Raw genomic sequence first — 16153 nt, forward strand, 5'->3', positions numbered from 1 at the left:
CGATCACAAAGCAAAGACCACAGGTAATTGATAAGGTTGAAAAACTCCTGTTAATTTGGATAAAGAAAAAACAGTTAGCCCGTGGAGGCAAAATATGTGAAAAAGCAAGGATGTTGCATGCTGACCTCGTTAAAGGCGCCCCTGGAACGAGTGATGATAGTGAGCCTTTCAAGGCTAGTAGGGGGTGATTCGAGAAATTCAAGAAAAGGAGTGGCATTCATAGTGTGGTGAGGAGTGGGAAGGCTTCCAGTACATCAGGTGTGTATGTATATGGGTTTAAATAGGCAATCATTTCAGGGTCTGGAACGGATTAATCCAATTTACATTTTTTTTTATGGGAAAGAATTGATTCAGAACTCGAACGCCCTTCTGAAACGAATTAAGTTCGAGTTCCGAGGTTCCACTGTAATCCTTTTCAAACTGACTTTATTTTGTCATGCTCATAATAATATTATTATTGTTATTAGTACTAGTAGTAGTAGTAGTAGTATTTCATTGACCCCTCAGAAAGGTATGTTACAATGTTAGGTAATGTAATGTACAATAATTTATCCCTTTGTACAGCAAGATGTTCTTACTCCATCAATTCCTAGTACCTTCTACCACAGCAGGTGTGAGATTTGTACTGAGGACCTTCAAACAGCAAAGACCCAGAGAACGGGGACAGGTGGTAGCACGCTGGTGAGAGCGGCTGCCTTTGCTCCCGAAGGTTGCAGGCTCAAGTCTCACCTCCTGCTGTAGTACTCTTGAGCTAGCTGCTTACCCTGAATCACTCTGGTAAAGTTACCCAGCTGTATAAGTGGGTAAATAATCGTAAGCTGCTTTGGAGAAAAGCATCAGCTAAATGTGAGTGCATACTGCACCTATATGAATGTACAGAGCATTTAGTTTATAAAATACAGGTTATGTCCTCTTACAAAATCAAGACCCATAAATAAAAGCTGAGCCCTCAAAATACACATCTATCAAAAACTAGAGAACGTAGCTGAACGTATTGCAACACCTTCCTCGACGTGCCAAGTATTTCACGTTACAGGCGATGCATTGTTCCAGCAGGCGTCATGAACACCCACTGTACTGTTGGCCACTTTCAAAGACACTTGTGTGAATGTCTGTGGGCATGAGATGTGTTTTTATATGACGGTAAATGAGTACACATTTGCCCAATTCACATGTCAGGGCTGAAGAATTAACAGACCTGTGGTCTCCTGTGACACCTGATGCATTCAAACAAGGGTGTGTGTGCCTGTAACGGCACAGGGACGATTCCGCAGCGTCTCAGTCAATTAGATAGAGCCGAAATAAAAACTTAGAGCTGATAGAAGATAATCGTCACTTAGAGGAGCACAATATCCCGGTCATTCATCTGTGCAATTTATGCAGCTTGGCCACTTTAGGGTCCGTTTTGGAAGGCAGAAAAAAGCAAAGCAGATCCCGGCAAAAGCCGCAGGCTGTAAGGCATCCCGCGAATGGAAGGACAACGCCCACGGCTCGCTTGTGCCCACACCGCAACGGTCCCAGCGCCACGTTATCCTTCTTGTCGCTCTGCAAGCGAACCTCCTCGCCACCTCGGACTCACCGTCAAGTGCAGCCGGAAAACGAAAAGTGTCACCATGAACTTTACTCGACTTTGTCTTTCATTGCTTTTGCTGCTTAATTTTATATTCGATTACACATTAAAAATAATTTAGAACTACATGTAGATTTGCGATGTATTTAGTTTTACTTGTAATAATGAGGGTCTTTTCAAACACAATTCTTTTTCATTTCATTTCTGCTTACATTGGGCCTTTGTTGTTACTAAAACATCCTTTTCTCAGCAACCGGTACTTTTTTTTTTTCCATGTTTACCTTGATCATAATAGCAGCAGGAGATACAACGGTTGAACAGTGCGATTCAACTTACATTACAAAAATAACTACGTTCTAATTTTAGCAGAGGCAGCATGAAAAGGTGACATCTCTCACACATCAGCAAAGAAAGTGCCACCAGCAGAAGAGTGAAATTAAATTTCAAACAATTTTTTCTGATATTTGCAGCTTTAAAAGAAGTTGCAACTACATGTGCATCTCATCTTGACAGACTATGGTACATTTTTCCCCATTTACATTATATATTCAGATTATAGAGCGATGATATGCAGTGTAAGATTATAAAATGACGTAAATCTCAATTTAAGAGATGCATAAATCTGGATAATAATCCAAATAACCAGAAGAAAAAAAAACTGTCATTCTGCAACTTTGAATGATACAAATTTATTATTAATTGAAAACAACAAGTAATTCTCTACTATGTATGTCTGTAAATCACAATCAGAATTTAGTGTTTAAATTTTAACTCCTTGGTGGGATATTCATACATGCAAAAGTAGACATGTGATCTCTCTAAGTGTTCAGTTAAACAAGCTTTGCTCCTCCTTTGCTCCCCTTTGTATCCAGCCGAAGCGCATTGTTGGAAGATAAGACTCTGACATCTGCGAGTTCTTTCGCAATAAAGAGGATTTATAAGAGTCCTGCAGAATGCTGTGGATTCTTCTCCCTTAAGCAGAAAGAGCAGCACCCCCTGGCAACAGAGTGAGCTGTGTAAAAGGCCAAGTCCAGCTGTAGACATTCAAGAGCGCATTTCATCTCCTGCTTGGGTTTCCATTGTGTGTGTTTCTCTGTGTGTGTGTGTGTGTGTGTGTGTGTGTGTGTGTGTGTGTGTGCGTGCGTGAGAGCGAGAGAAAGGATGGAAACTGCACCGAGATGAATAAAGCCCATTAACTGTCTGTTTTTTACAGTCTATCTTGTATCTTTTCTCTCATTAACTGCCAGGACGCTTCTTTGGGAATCATGCTCGTACGACGGGTTGAGAATATATAAAGGTTTTAGCCCTGAGCAGCCCGTTCTGTTCCCTCCTCGTATTTAGCATATGACCTTTCGTATAACACTCGATGGAGTGCATCCATTCACTGACGTCTCGACCAACAGGAGCTATTTTCTTCTTCTGGTCATGTTTGGGTTTTACGTTTGCATTTACTAGACGCTTTGTTCCAGAACGAGGTACATCTCTGAGTACAGTGCAAAAAGTGCATTACATTACATTAACAGAAGTTTTGAGACAAAACTTTTCTCATGGATAGTCTAACTTTTCTAATGCACACCCTGCTGTTGGCTAAATACAGTTAATCTGTTTCATTTAAGATGGGGGTGCGGTGGCACAGTGGGTTGGACCGCAGTCCTGCTGTCCGGTGGGTCTGGGGTTCGAGTCCCGCTTGGGGTGCCTTGCGATGGACTGGCGTCCTGTCCTGGGTGTGTCCCCTCCCCCTCCGGCCTTACGCCCTGTGTTGCCGGGTAGGCTCCGGTTCCCCGTGACCCCGTATGGGACAAGCGGTTCTGAAAATGTGTGTGTTTCATTTAAGAGCACATTACTGAAACGATGAACAGAAAGGTGCAATTTTTGCATGGAAAAATTTTTGCAGACGTTCTGCAAAAATGAGTACAGACAATGCACAAAAAATGCTCCTTAGATATATACCTTGGAAGTACATATTCAGTGTAAAAAAACAGAAAGGTTTGTAACAGGCTAAACTTGGACAAAAGTTCACCATTAACATTAACAAGTAACATTAACACACACACACACACACACACACATTTTCAGAACCGCTTGTCTCTTACGAGGTCACGGGGAACCGGAGCCTACCCGGCAACACAGGGCATAAGGCCAGAGGGGGAAGGGGACACACCCAGGACGGGGTAACATTAACAAGTTAATTAAAATGTATATACATTTTTGACACACCGTATAAATCTAGTAAGGTAAATTGTCTTAAGGGTGCAGGTTAGCATAATCCCCTGAGGCTGGAGTTCCACTCCGTCAGTCAGTAAAAGTGAAAGGCATGGTGTTCCACGTGGTGCCGCATACGGTGGTAATATTGTTCTCAGACTACAAACTCAGCACCATGACTCAGATCAGCATGCGGTCTTTGTGAGCCTGTTTCATTCTCTGTCCAATACCAGGGTCCAGACAGTTTCAGCCTGCTGACCATGCAGTCTGCACATGCAGAGCACCAAGGCCTGTTTGTGCCATGAACACCAGCAACGGTTTAGTTGAGGGACAGATGATTCCTCGACTCTCTGTAGAAGCGAGTGGCCTTGCTGGGCTAAAGGATAAGAGACAGGGGCCATTAATCTATTGCTGAACCTGTATCTCGCTTGACTTGTCTGGCCTTCGAGACTCAAGGCTCATCCTCATACGCGATTTCCAGGCAGTGTAAATGTGGCATATTTTAGATTGCTGTGGCAGTCCTGAGAAGTGGGATCTTCTGAGGTCTCAGCATGTGTTTTTTTTTTTTTCTTGTAGGAACCTGCCAATTGTTCCTGAGAACTACTCAAACTCTTGTGTTGCATTTGCTTTTGCCAGTGACTCACCTAGTTCTGGAAATAGCCATCTGGGCTGAAGAAGGAAGAATTACACCTTTACGTACATTACATTTACATTCATTCGTTCAGCAGACGCTTTTCTCCAGAGCGACGTACATCTCATAGAAAATACAACGTGTGCATCACATTAGGAGAAAGAGACTGAGAGAGCTGCAGATGTCTGAGTCCTAAGTAGGCCTACAGTTAATTTGTTTCCTTCACCATATGCACCGATGTTCGTTCACACCATCGTGCAACAAAAAGTTTACCCGTGTATACCTCAGGGTAACTTTAGCTGTATAAGTTCAGGGTAAGTGCCATAATCAAGAGTACTATAGCAGGATAAGGGTTCTGAACCTAGGTTCTTTGAGTTCAAGGCAATGACACAAACCACTACACCACCTGTCACGTGGAACACGGAGCCGAGACGGCTGAACCCAAGTGCAGCGTTGTTCGTTAGACATTGAGGGAAGAGGCAAGGTCTCAAAACCAGAGGCAGGCGAAGGGTCGGTCGATCGGCGAACAGGACAGGAACGAGGATCCATGGACGTGGTCGGAGAACGAAACAAGGAGTCAAAAAAAAACGGAGATCGTGGACAGAGCAAGAGTGTAGTAACACGAGGAAGGGCGGTTGCCCCAAACGAGATTCCGCAACGGTACGGGAGCTGCAGAGGGTCTTTATAGGGTGAGCGATTACTCATGAGCTAGTGCGGAGTCAGGTGTTGTTGCTTGTGTTGTGGGCGTGGACGTGACACCACCCACCTGACACAGCATGAAATGACAGTTTCACTGTGTTTCACCCAGAGAATAAATGTAGAGGACAGCTTATCAACCTTTCAAGGATCACCCAGTCACCAGGTTTTGAATCCTGCTTCTGTATTTTGCAACTGAAATGCAAACTAGGTTTGCTATGAAACACATTTAAATTCGCTAGCGTGGGGCTTGAAATGCTTCAGCCTGCTGCCAAATTTTTTGTCAAGATTATGTGATACCGTATCCTTCACACATTCTGAAGTGATTTGTCAGGTCCTTCTACAGCTTTTTCAGGGCGGCTCTGTAATGAGATCCAGTAAACCAGCAAGGCTTCTGGCCCAGTGGGACTGCGCTCAAACACTAATTATATTTCAATACCCTGCGTTTATTCGCTGCTCTGTCAGTTGAGCAACACCAAAACTATATATGCAACCACACTGACCAATGTGCCGGACAGAAAAACGGGTCTTTCATGGGTGGCCACTGCTTGCACACCTGGTGCAAGGTAAAAGCCCTACTGTTGCCTTGGTTTTTCTCAGTTTCTCAGCTTCTTTATGCACCCCCTTCCAGGAAGCTCTTGTGCTTGATGACAGACCCACTGCTGTGTTGGGAGCTCTCTCATTCCACATCGGTCTTATTGAAACAGGAGGGGACTAGAGGGGGAGAGGGAGGGACTGGGCTTTTCACTGCTCCGGAGGCAACAATGGCCTTTGTCCGAGATCTCCCACCATTCTCATTGGGGTTACCCGAAAGAAGGGGGCGGAGGGCTGCTTCTCCATAGTAACAGTGACAAAACACATGGGGATGAGTGAAGTTACAAAAAAAAAGGCAGAGAAACTTATGCGCCAGATAAAAAGGTACATATCTCCTCAAGGACAGCCTTGGAGAGAGAGGAGAAGGCAGAGGAACGAAGAGACAGCACAAACAAACTGATTTGAATATATTCTGAGACAGCCCACGGGGGTCCAGGCAAATGAGGTAGCTGCAGCAGAAGGAGAAGAAGAGCTTTTTGAAGGAGAAAGGAGAGGAGAAACTGCTGGAGAAGTGGGACGAATGACCCATCCTGAACGGGTCCCTCAAAAAAAGTGCAGAGGAGCGGGAATTTTTGACTTACACACGTATACACAAGAATTTACCTGCCTGCACAGGGCTGTGCCAGCTGCTGGACCCCGGTCAACGCTCATTTCCCCAGAGACGGCAGCATGAACCCTGAAACTCCATACGACGACACCGTGTCCACCATGATGCTGGAGAACATCAAGAACAAGCTGATCCATGCTTTCAGGGCTAACGGAGAGCCTCTGGCCCCTTCTGCACCGGGGGCGGACGCCGTAAGCAACATTAACAAGAACTTCCAAGCCAATGAAGAACTCCGCAGAGCAAAGATAGATGGAGCCATAACCTGGCTAAGGTCAGAGCTGGTGAGTGAAAACTTACTCATTCAGGCCTGTGCGTTTCAGTACTCCTGTAAAATTACATTTTGTTTCACCAGGGGCAACCATCATAGGTACTTTTGTAGCCTTTAACGCATTTAAGTGGACAGATTGTTTCCAGCAGTGTAGCTTACTGAACAGAGATGTGTGTCTGTTATGTGTGTCAGCCATGCAGCAGACAAGCTGAAATTCAGAGAAACAGAAAATAATATATATACTGTATATGTATAGAGAGCATAATATATAGAATGTACAGATATATAAATATACATACAGAAATATAAATAGCAAATTTCACTAGAAATAGTGATACAGTAAAAGCCTGAACTCCTTATGAATACCAAGCACTTCAGCAGTCACTGTACACAAGGCTCTCGGTTCGACTGATCTTGTGCCCTTGCCACACAGCTGGAGATGCGATCTCAGGACCAACAGCTGGCCAGGACTCTGCTGGGTCTGAACAGCGAAATTCAGAGGCTTCGCAGGGAGAGCGGGCCAATAGCCCTGCAGGCTGATGGAAGAGACCAGGTCTGACCTCCAGCAGGACCATTCAGGAAAGTCTGGCGCAACGAAGCCCCGCAACTGTCCCGGCGGCGGTCTGCACCGGCATCAACGCTTTCCCCACGGTACTCTACTGCCATGTGATGAGTTGCACCCTAGGCCAGAGGAGTTTCCTCACTTTACAGCAGCCGCACGGACACATGACTGATGTCGACTTTCCGAAAAAGACTCCTCTCTTCCTGCTGTCCTGAACAAAACTCCGGCGGTTTCCCTTCACGTACTTACTTAAAGACTTGTCTGCTATGAAGATGTCACTTAATTCAAAGTTTGTACTGCAAATAAAAGCATGCCAAATCCTTTCTCTGTTCTAGCACTTGAGTGCTAATAGTAAAAACGTCCAAAAATGTCCAAACACATATGAAATGGTGCTTTTCTCCGGACACATTTTATTTCGTGGTGATGCTGAAAATCATGTATATTTAAATTCAGTATTTCATTGAAAAGTGTAGAAGAGTTTCAATGTTACCACGTTATTGGGACTTGCGCACAGTTGTATAATGAGATGTATTTGCACATTGTCCGTTGGCCGCGGCCGTCCGGTGCACTGTGACGAAATAAAGGTTAATAAAAGACAGCTCGCGGGGAGTTCCCGCAGTGACACAGCCGAGTTTCGCAGTCTTTATTACAGAGGTGAGGCGTACCACAAAGGAGCACTTGTCTGCTACAGGGTTACACAAGGCTGTGGACACAGGTCCACTTGTCAGGGTGGGAGAGGAGGATTTCAAGGGGGTCAGATCAACAAAAGTGCCCCATGGGCTCGACTGATGGCGTCTCCAGTCACACAAAAGTACCGTGGGACTGCCAGTTTTCACGGGGCCGTGATAAAATTAATACTACAATACATTTTTAGAAGTTCTGGGATACAAAGGATGAAGATGTAGACGTGCTGTATATACATATACATATATATATATATATATACATACACTGTGTATACTGTATATACTGTATATCCATATCCTGGCAAAATCTAAGGGATGTAATATTGTATAATTACATGTTAAACTAAAATGGTGTGGTTCATGCAAGACTTATACCTTTCGTATTTTAAACGGGCAATTAATATTTGAACATGATAAAGGTTTTTGGATCTTGGTTGATGTGACTCGAAATTCTTTTCCACTCTCGAAAATCTCCCCTTCCGTGTAAAATTACACCTGCACTTCAAAAGTGGCGCCATTTCATGCTGCAGGGTGGTTTCATTAACCACCTCTTCCCGTCTAGAGGGTATTTCTGCTTTGTCAACCTACAGAAAGGAAGTCTAGCTTCTTCTGCACTGGGTTTTAAATCATTTTTCAAGGGGGCGCCATGTGATTGACACAAGACCTTCTTTGTACGAACTTGCTTTCGGCAGATGACCCGATGCTTTGTCGCGGGGCTTGCTAGGTCGCAATAAACAATGATATCGAGTTATGTTCCACTTTTCACTTGGAAGTCCATTCACTCTGAGACAATTGCTAGGATCCTGACTATAGACACCCAGACAAAGCAGGGCTTTGTTAAAGAAAATCACAACAGTACAATAGTGAAGCTCCCAACCATGCAGGCGGTAATGTGTATGGTCCAATAGTGGAAATCTGACACTGGTCTTTTTAATGTTCTACTGCCCTGCCTACCTTACGATTTATCTTTCACGGTAACATTCACTGTGTTTGTTGTCATTTGACTAATGTTACAGCAGTTATGACTCCTTCTGAATTTTCATTCCTTAATGGTATTTAGCAACAGTGTTACTGGAAATAAATCATTTTAGTTAGACTGCTCTACAGAGAGTCATTTGAAAACTGAGCAACTAGCTACAGTGGAAGAGGAAATTAAAGCCTTTTTAGGTAATTCTGACCACAAAATACCAAAACTGCGAAAAAGGCCATGCGTTTAAATTGTCGTTAGGAAATCAGTCACATCTATTGAGGATTGTAGCCTGCAATAAAGCATGACGTGAGACTGGTGACGAAAACAAGGTTGCTGTAACCTCAGTCCTGGGTTTAGTTCAACAGGTAGAATGAAACAGATCATCCCAGACGAGTGCTCCTTGTGAGATGAGCATGTTACATTCCGGGCTGTTGAGCACAAACCTAAGGCAGGGGAGTCCCGTGCTCATGGCACGGAGCTCCTCCGGCTGAAAACCCGGCCAGGCGAGTACCCCCTGCGGAGCGGGGCCATGCCGGTGAAGGAAAAGGGGCCAGAATAGCCCACCTCCCCGGAGCTGGAGTACACACTGGGGCTGCCGGAGTCACTCCCACAATCCCAGCCCTGGCCTTCATCCCCATTCTCCTCCCCCTCGGCACACTCTAGTCTCAGCTCCTGGATGCCAGCATGGAGGTCCATCAGCTGCCGCACCAGAGCCTGGTCCTGAGAGCGCATCTCCATCTGCAGCACAAGCACAAACAACGGACCGCTGGGTGTTCAGCTGTACAACAGTTCATAACTGTTCTCACCTGCTCAAAATAGTGTGTGAGGGCAAACATTTGAGATTTCAACCAGGAAACGGGAACACGTAGAGGTTTTATGCCGGAGACCAGGGACTGAGAAAGGAGACGCTCTGCTTTCTGCAATGCAGCATTGTGATGACAAAAAACATGGCCTTGTCTTTTCTGGAATATTTCTTTTGCTCCTTTGCATTGGGAAGATGCTTTGTGTTGGGTTAGGGTTACACAGCACTGGCTGTTTCTCTAGTTGATTTCTATTTCTAGTTCAAGTTTGACTCCTGTTGGACTAAGATGTTTTCTTTCTTTTTGGTACCAAAGAGTCCGGTTGTTCAGCATTGCTGCACACCAGCTTCCCTCCAAAAATTCCTAGCTGCAGTGATCCCAGGTCCCAGCAGCCGCTGCCTTAAACTACTGTGTTTACTTTCTCTTCTTTTATACCGTTACTGAAATTAATGTTGATACATTTGGAGGGTGAAAAGACTTCCTGTACAGACACTTATTGAAGGATTTTAAGGTTTTGTGTCCCCTCTTCTCTAAATGTGACAAAGCAGGTTCTACCGTTGGACGTATCTCCTAATGAGGACACGTTAGATTTGATTTAGTTTATCAACTTTGTGTCCCTTCTTTGACAAAACAAGGTTTTAGAGCATTTTGGCGGAGCAGTGCTTCATTCAAATGCAAATTCCTTTTCTCCTTTCTTCTCTTTTTATGGAAGTCAGAGGCAGTCTAATTACTTACACTGTGAGAATAAAATGTTCTAAATTCCAGCAAAGCCAGACCCAAGTTAGTCCCAGGCACTGAACAAAAGCACAAGACACAGTTCTTTGAGGATCTGAATCTTTTTATACACTAATTACTTTGTAGGGGCCGAAGTCGGCATTAGACTCCAGGCTGCTGCCGTCGAAGTTTTGGCAAGGAGTAAAACCGAGAAGGAAACACAGACTGTCGAGAGAAAAAATTTGAGCTCCGGCTTGCTGTGAGCTTCCTGGGGGGTGAGACCGCCTCAGACACGATTGTAAGCGTGCATGTGACAGCGGATCACATCATGACAGGCTTCTGTAGGGGGGAAACCTAAAGAAATTCCTCTTAGTTACATTGCTGTTGCTTCTTTTTCTGTGTCGGCCTCTCAAAGTCGAACCATGAAACTTGATTAGAAGCAATGGCTCTAATTGCTGTCATCGACTATTATTTTGTCTTGATATGACACCCGGCTGGATTCCCTGAGACTTACAATATAAAAGAGCATGACAGAGCTTACACAGAATGACGCATTAAAAACACACACACACATTTTCAGAACCGCTTGTCCCTTACGGGGTCACGGGGAACCGGAGCCTACCCGGCAACACAGGGCGTAAGGCCAGAGGGGGAAGGGGACACACCCAGGACGGGACGCCAGTCCGCCGCAAGGCACCCCAAGCGGGACTTGAACCCCAGACCCACCGGAGAGCAGAACTGCGGTCCAACCCACTGCGCCACCGCACCCCCCTGCATTAAAAACAATATATGCAAATCATCACTAGATATAAGATGACTGCAGAGATCAGGGGAACGTGATTTTTGTCTAAACAAGTATCCTGGGTGAGGTGGCGCTAACCCAATATGCCTGTCAGAGAGAGTCTTGGTTGGATTTGGCTTGACTTCAGCAGTATTCTCTAGAAGGTGGACCACGGCAGAAGATCTGATGTTCTGGTAATTGTTCTGGAGGATGTAACGCTGCACCTTGAACGCTGCTCTCGTGCGAAAGCACCCCTGTAGTGTGGGTGGATCTCTCTTAGAAAATGGGGAAAAAAGTTCTTTAAAGCATCATGAAAGGTCCCTGCAGTTACAGGATCATAAATAATGCCATAAATGTTGAAAGCGCAGAGAGGAGGGTTGTGGGCAGCCCAGAACAATGGTCACTTCCCGTGCACACAGTGATGCACTGCAGACAAATTACCGCACATGTCCCTTTGCCTGCTAAGAAAAAGAAGAATTTTCGCCAGCGCTTTCTCGTCCCGACTGCGTTTCATTGTCTTAGCACCTCACTAACCGTGGCATGTGTTTTGACTGTGTGCCACAGGCACACGGTTGCCATGACAAAACTGCTGGGAAAGGACTTTAAATAACATGTGACATATTAATCATTGACAATAGACCATCTTGACATTTTCTGTAGTAGGGCAAAAGCAATAAGCATAACATTAACCACTCACATCACTAATAGGGCTGCCATTCAGGCCTGCACAAAATAACTTTTGGTGTGACCGAAAAGGCTCCATTTAGTTAAAATGTGAAAGCAAAGTACTAGGGCTGTAAAACACCCGAGATAAAGCTACCCTTCAGCCGTAATTACGCTACAAGTGCAGGAAAAATACAAAAAGAACATTACACACACCTACGCAACAAACCTTTCCCCCAAAATGTGTGTTTTGGTGATTTAACATTTCTCAGGCTCGATTCTGAACAAGTCCAACAATTGTGTGTGTGTGTGTGTATAGTTTGTAAACAGTGGTGCTTGAAAGTATGTGGATCCCTTGCGTCCCTTACCTTCGTCATGATATCATTATTAAATGGGAAGCAGTCTATCTCCTCTGATATAATATGTGTGTAATGACCAATTCCATATGTTGCTTTCAAGGAGCTCGTGTGTGGCTGAAAAATGGAAGTAGTGCAGGTGCAAAAATAAGTGAACATACGGCATTACCATGTATTGGTTACACTAACTAGGTAAGCAGAATCACATGTGTAAATCACAATCATTTATTCATTTTATAAGTTGTGAGACCTAGGTTTTATAGGTATTTTAATATTTTACATAAAAATAAAGAGCATCCGTGTACAGTTCACAACCTTTCCAGCATCACTGTGTGTGTGTGTGTGTGTTTATATATAAGCATTCCTTTGCACATGCTTACATCATTCTGCTTCGTTCACTAAAAGTTGTCAGCAAGAATCCTAGATTCATTCTAAGGTTCAACCTAATAGGCACAGAAAAAAAAACTCAGAAGAGAAAAAAATAAACATGTAGCAGCAGCAATAAACAAATTTATTCCAAAACTGGGCCTCGGAAGTAAATTATTTCACGAAACGTAGCGAGAGTATGAATCCGATGCCAGTAATTTCACGTATGCGACCTGTCCCAGTTGACTCGACTATTTATAGTATGATAAGAATGAAGCCCCTTTCTGGTTGGGAGACCCTCTCGGAGGCGTCCTACCAGCTCTTTCCGCAGCCAGGCCAGGGCGCTCTCGATGTCCCACTGGCAGGAGCCGCCTTCTCCGGCCGCACACTTCTCTCTCTGGCCTCTCCTCGCCTCGCTGATCTGTCTCGGGGGCTCCCTGCGGCTCACGACCCCAACGGGTGGGCAGCTGTCGAAGGTGGCAGCCTTGCGGGAGAAGTCTCTCAGTCTAGTCAGGACAAATTCCATTGCGGCACGCAGCTTTCCGGTCCACCGCTCGCGTCTCCCGACTGGATCGGTCCGAGCTGTTTTCAGCCGTACCGAGACACAGCTTTGTCAAGAAAATCAACGCACTGTTGCAAAGTCTCTCCCTTTCAGGAGCTGTTACCCTCCCGCAGAGCGCTCGCCGACCTACTAGCGTTGGTTCTGCACTACACTGGCAACTTAAGTCAACAAACTTTTTTTTTTCTGAACATTGTCAAGAGATGCGTGTGTGAATGACGTAACTTGTTACGCAGCATCGCCAACTGTCGGACCACGGATCTCCCTCTCCTTCCCATTTTTAAGAACACAGCCCACTCCCGCCTCCCACCCGCTGGAGTAGGGGGGCAGTGGATGGACAGATGCAGGACTGCTGCTGATGGTGATGCAGGTTCTAAAAGCGATGGCCTCTGCTTGACGTCATGTCACAGCGGGTAACAAAGACACAAGAGGGAGTGGATGCCTTGTGACCATCGACATCTGATGGATGGGGGTTGCGGGGGGTTGGTTGGCCAGTACCAATGGAACTCTAGCTTCCTTGTGATTTTGGGGAAATATTGTTTCATTTTCCTTCAGCAGCTCTGCCAAATGGCATCAGCATGAGGAAACACCACATTTCACCAGAATGCAGAGTTGTACGCAACGGAGCTCTCGGCGTCCTTCCCTCCACCGGGGGTCCGTCTCACTTGGGCTCCTGTCAGTGCTTGTTTGTGACTAATCCATCCCTTGTCACCACACTCCCCCAGCTTTGCACCTAGCAACCTGCACAATACATGGTCCTGGGAAGGATAAAAATAGCTCGGTCACATTTGGAGCCAAGGCTATATTTAGACCCAATTAATTCAACTTTTCGTGGGACATCCATTAATGGCAAAGATGGAGCCCCTGCCCAGAAGGAGCTCTTGGGGCTGTAGCTCCTGGGTTCATATCGACTGTCCACATACGTGCCTAGGGTGACACTAACTTCCAGCACGAACCACCCAACAAATGTTCTTTTGCTTTTTCATTATTCACTCTTGGGGGAATAAAAATTATGCTGGCACATACATCCATAAAACCACCTTTGCTTAAGAAATTTATTGCAAATGTTCAGAGAGGAAATAAAAACGACCTTCTGGACTGCCAACTTTTCTCCATCACAAGGAATATTCCACTAATAAAAAGATCAGCTAAATACAGTTTTTCGAATGCATGCATTTTTTTTTTTTTTTTTGCATCATTCAAAGTAGAGAAGGTAGCGGTGCAGTGCAGGATGCCGTTGCGTACTTCATCTCAACAACAGTCATTGTCTAAACACAGACCCACGTTTGATCGAGAGACTATACCAAGATGGAGAAAAAAGGGTTTGGATGTGTCTATTCGCAAATAACTGTTTTGCAGATAAAGAAGACCTTTGATTGTAGGAGCCAGATTACGTATTTGGGTTAAAGCTCCTGGTGCTGAATTGTCTTCGGTGAAGCTTTGGCTTCGCCTTGGATTGAGCTTCCTCTCACTTGTCTGTGAGTGAGTCCCTTCACGTACTAAGTGCTGAGTTACAGGGGATCCAGGGACACGCCATACACTATAGATATTTATAATCCCGGAGTTTATTCTTATTCCTCACTTCAGCTGTGTTCTGCTGCTTTTAACTCCATTTACATTATCACCTCTTCTTCTTGCTCTAGGATTGCTTGGTCATCACTATTTCTATGTACTGTATATATATGCATTTTGAATTTTTAGAAGACAACCGATTTTTGACCATCCTGTAAAAATTAATGTCCACTCATTATAACACGTTTACTTATGTGTGAATTCAAAACCAATTTAACATCTTGACATCATTTTGGAATGATTATAGGATTTTTAATGTTCTTGTCATTTGAACAATAAAATAAAACAGAATTAAACAAAATAGGAACCCAGCACAGAACATGCAAAGCTTCCCTCGTTTTTCCTAAAAAGTCATTCTTCTGCCCCAAAAGTCTGTGCCCTGGTGGCCAAGCAAAACTAAAGGGTGAAACAATGAAATAAAAGATTTCACAGGAAGGCCATGCATGAAGCAAAGATTAATTTAACTTACTCTTTCATTTTTACCATGATGTAATACTGTCCTGCAATGGACTGGCATCCTATCCAGGGTGACCTGTACCTCATGCCCTGAGTCTCTTGGATACGCTCTGGACAACCAGGATCCTGCACTGGACGGACACGGACACACACACACACACACACACACACACACACTCTTTAAGCAAACTCTGAAGGTACAGTTTGTATCATGTACTTTGGCTCCACCTCGTGGCCCCTCATTTATTCCATAAACCCCAATGAAAGTGTTTTGCAGAGCTTTAGCAGTAATTCTTTGTGTTCTCTGGTGTAAGCATAATCATAATGTCAGCCCACACCTGCAAGCACAACGGCAACGCCAATCAGCCCAGCCAGGTATAAAGGAGGTGCCGTCCTGGTACCGGGTGCAGAATCTAGCAAACGCCTCCCTGTGTGGCTTTGTGACATTCAGCGTTCTTCTCCCTGTACCCAGTTCCCTGTTTCGTGTTTGACTCTCCTGGTTTCTGACCCTGGCTTGATCTTCTGGTTACTGAATTTTGCTTCGCCCCCGGAAACAACGTCCGCGCCTCGAAAACCCACACCTGTCCACCACCTCTGTTTTTGCCTGTCCCTATGAACGCACCCGCACTTGGGTCCAATCCCTACCTCTCCTGGCTTCAGCAGTGACACATAAATAATACAAAAAGCAAAAAAAAAATCTTTAAAAAATTCTTACTTCATTATTTTTCTGTTGAAAACAGTGAATAAAAATTTGCCCTGATGATCACCCAAAATGGAGGGATATCCTAAACTTTATATTTCAACAAAGTGAAACAGGCTTAGATAGTTGCTATAGCTCAGTTCAGTTCAGCAGGTTTTCTCAGTTTGTTTCCCAGTAGAAGCTTTTCCCCCAAAACACGTTCACAATGACTGACTCGTTTATAAAGGAGTTATTCTTATTGTAGAAGTTCAAAGTTCCTTTATGAAGGGCCATGCAGGGAGTGGGCAGTGAAGTGGGACTTGAACCAACAAGTTTATGTCCAGGCATCCTGCTGTCCTGGAAACCTGTTACTTATTGTCTGTAAGCACCAACCATAGTGGAGGTATTGCTCTGAATATCT

General features: G+C 44.7%; 1 protein-coding gene across 1 annotated transcript; it reads left to right on the top strand.

Annotated features, from left to right (window-relative positions):
- Positions 1 to 5932: 5932 nt before the first annotated feature.
- Positions 5933 to 8096, top strand: aard (alanine and arginine rich domain containing protein). The gene is made up of 2 exons (XM_018731861.1): positions 5933 to 6581; positions 7002 to 8096. The coding sequence occupies exons 1-2, from the start codon at positions 6363 to 6365 to the stop codon at positions 7125 to 7127; spliced, it is 345 nt and encodes a 114-aa protein (XP_018587377.1). The 5' UTR covers positions 5933 to 6362; the 3' UTR covers positions 7128 to 8096.
- Positions 8097 to 16153: the final 8057 nt, after the last annotated feature.

Source organism: Scleropages formosus, chromosome 23, assembly GCF_900964775.1.
Source record: "Scleropages formosus chromosome 23, fSclFor1.1, whole genome shotgun sequence".
NCBI classification, from domain to species: domain Eukaryota; kingdom Metazoa; phylum Chordata; class Actinopteri; order Osteoglossiformes; family Osteoglossidae; genus Scleropages; species Scleropages formosus.

Excerpts from the sequence above, each read along its gene's own strand:
- aard (XM_018731861.1), top strand. The coding sequence starts at position 6,363 with ATGAACCCTGAAACTCCATACGACGACACCGTGTCCACCATGATGCTG. Across the intron at positions 6,582-7,001 it reads CCTGGCTAAGGTCAGAGCTG|CTGGAGATGCGATCTCAGGA; the intron begins GTGAGTGAAAAC and ends CTTGCCACACAG.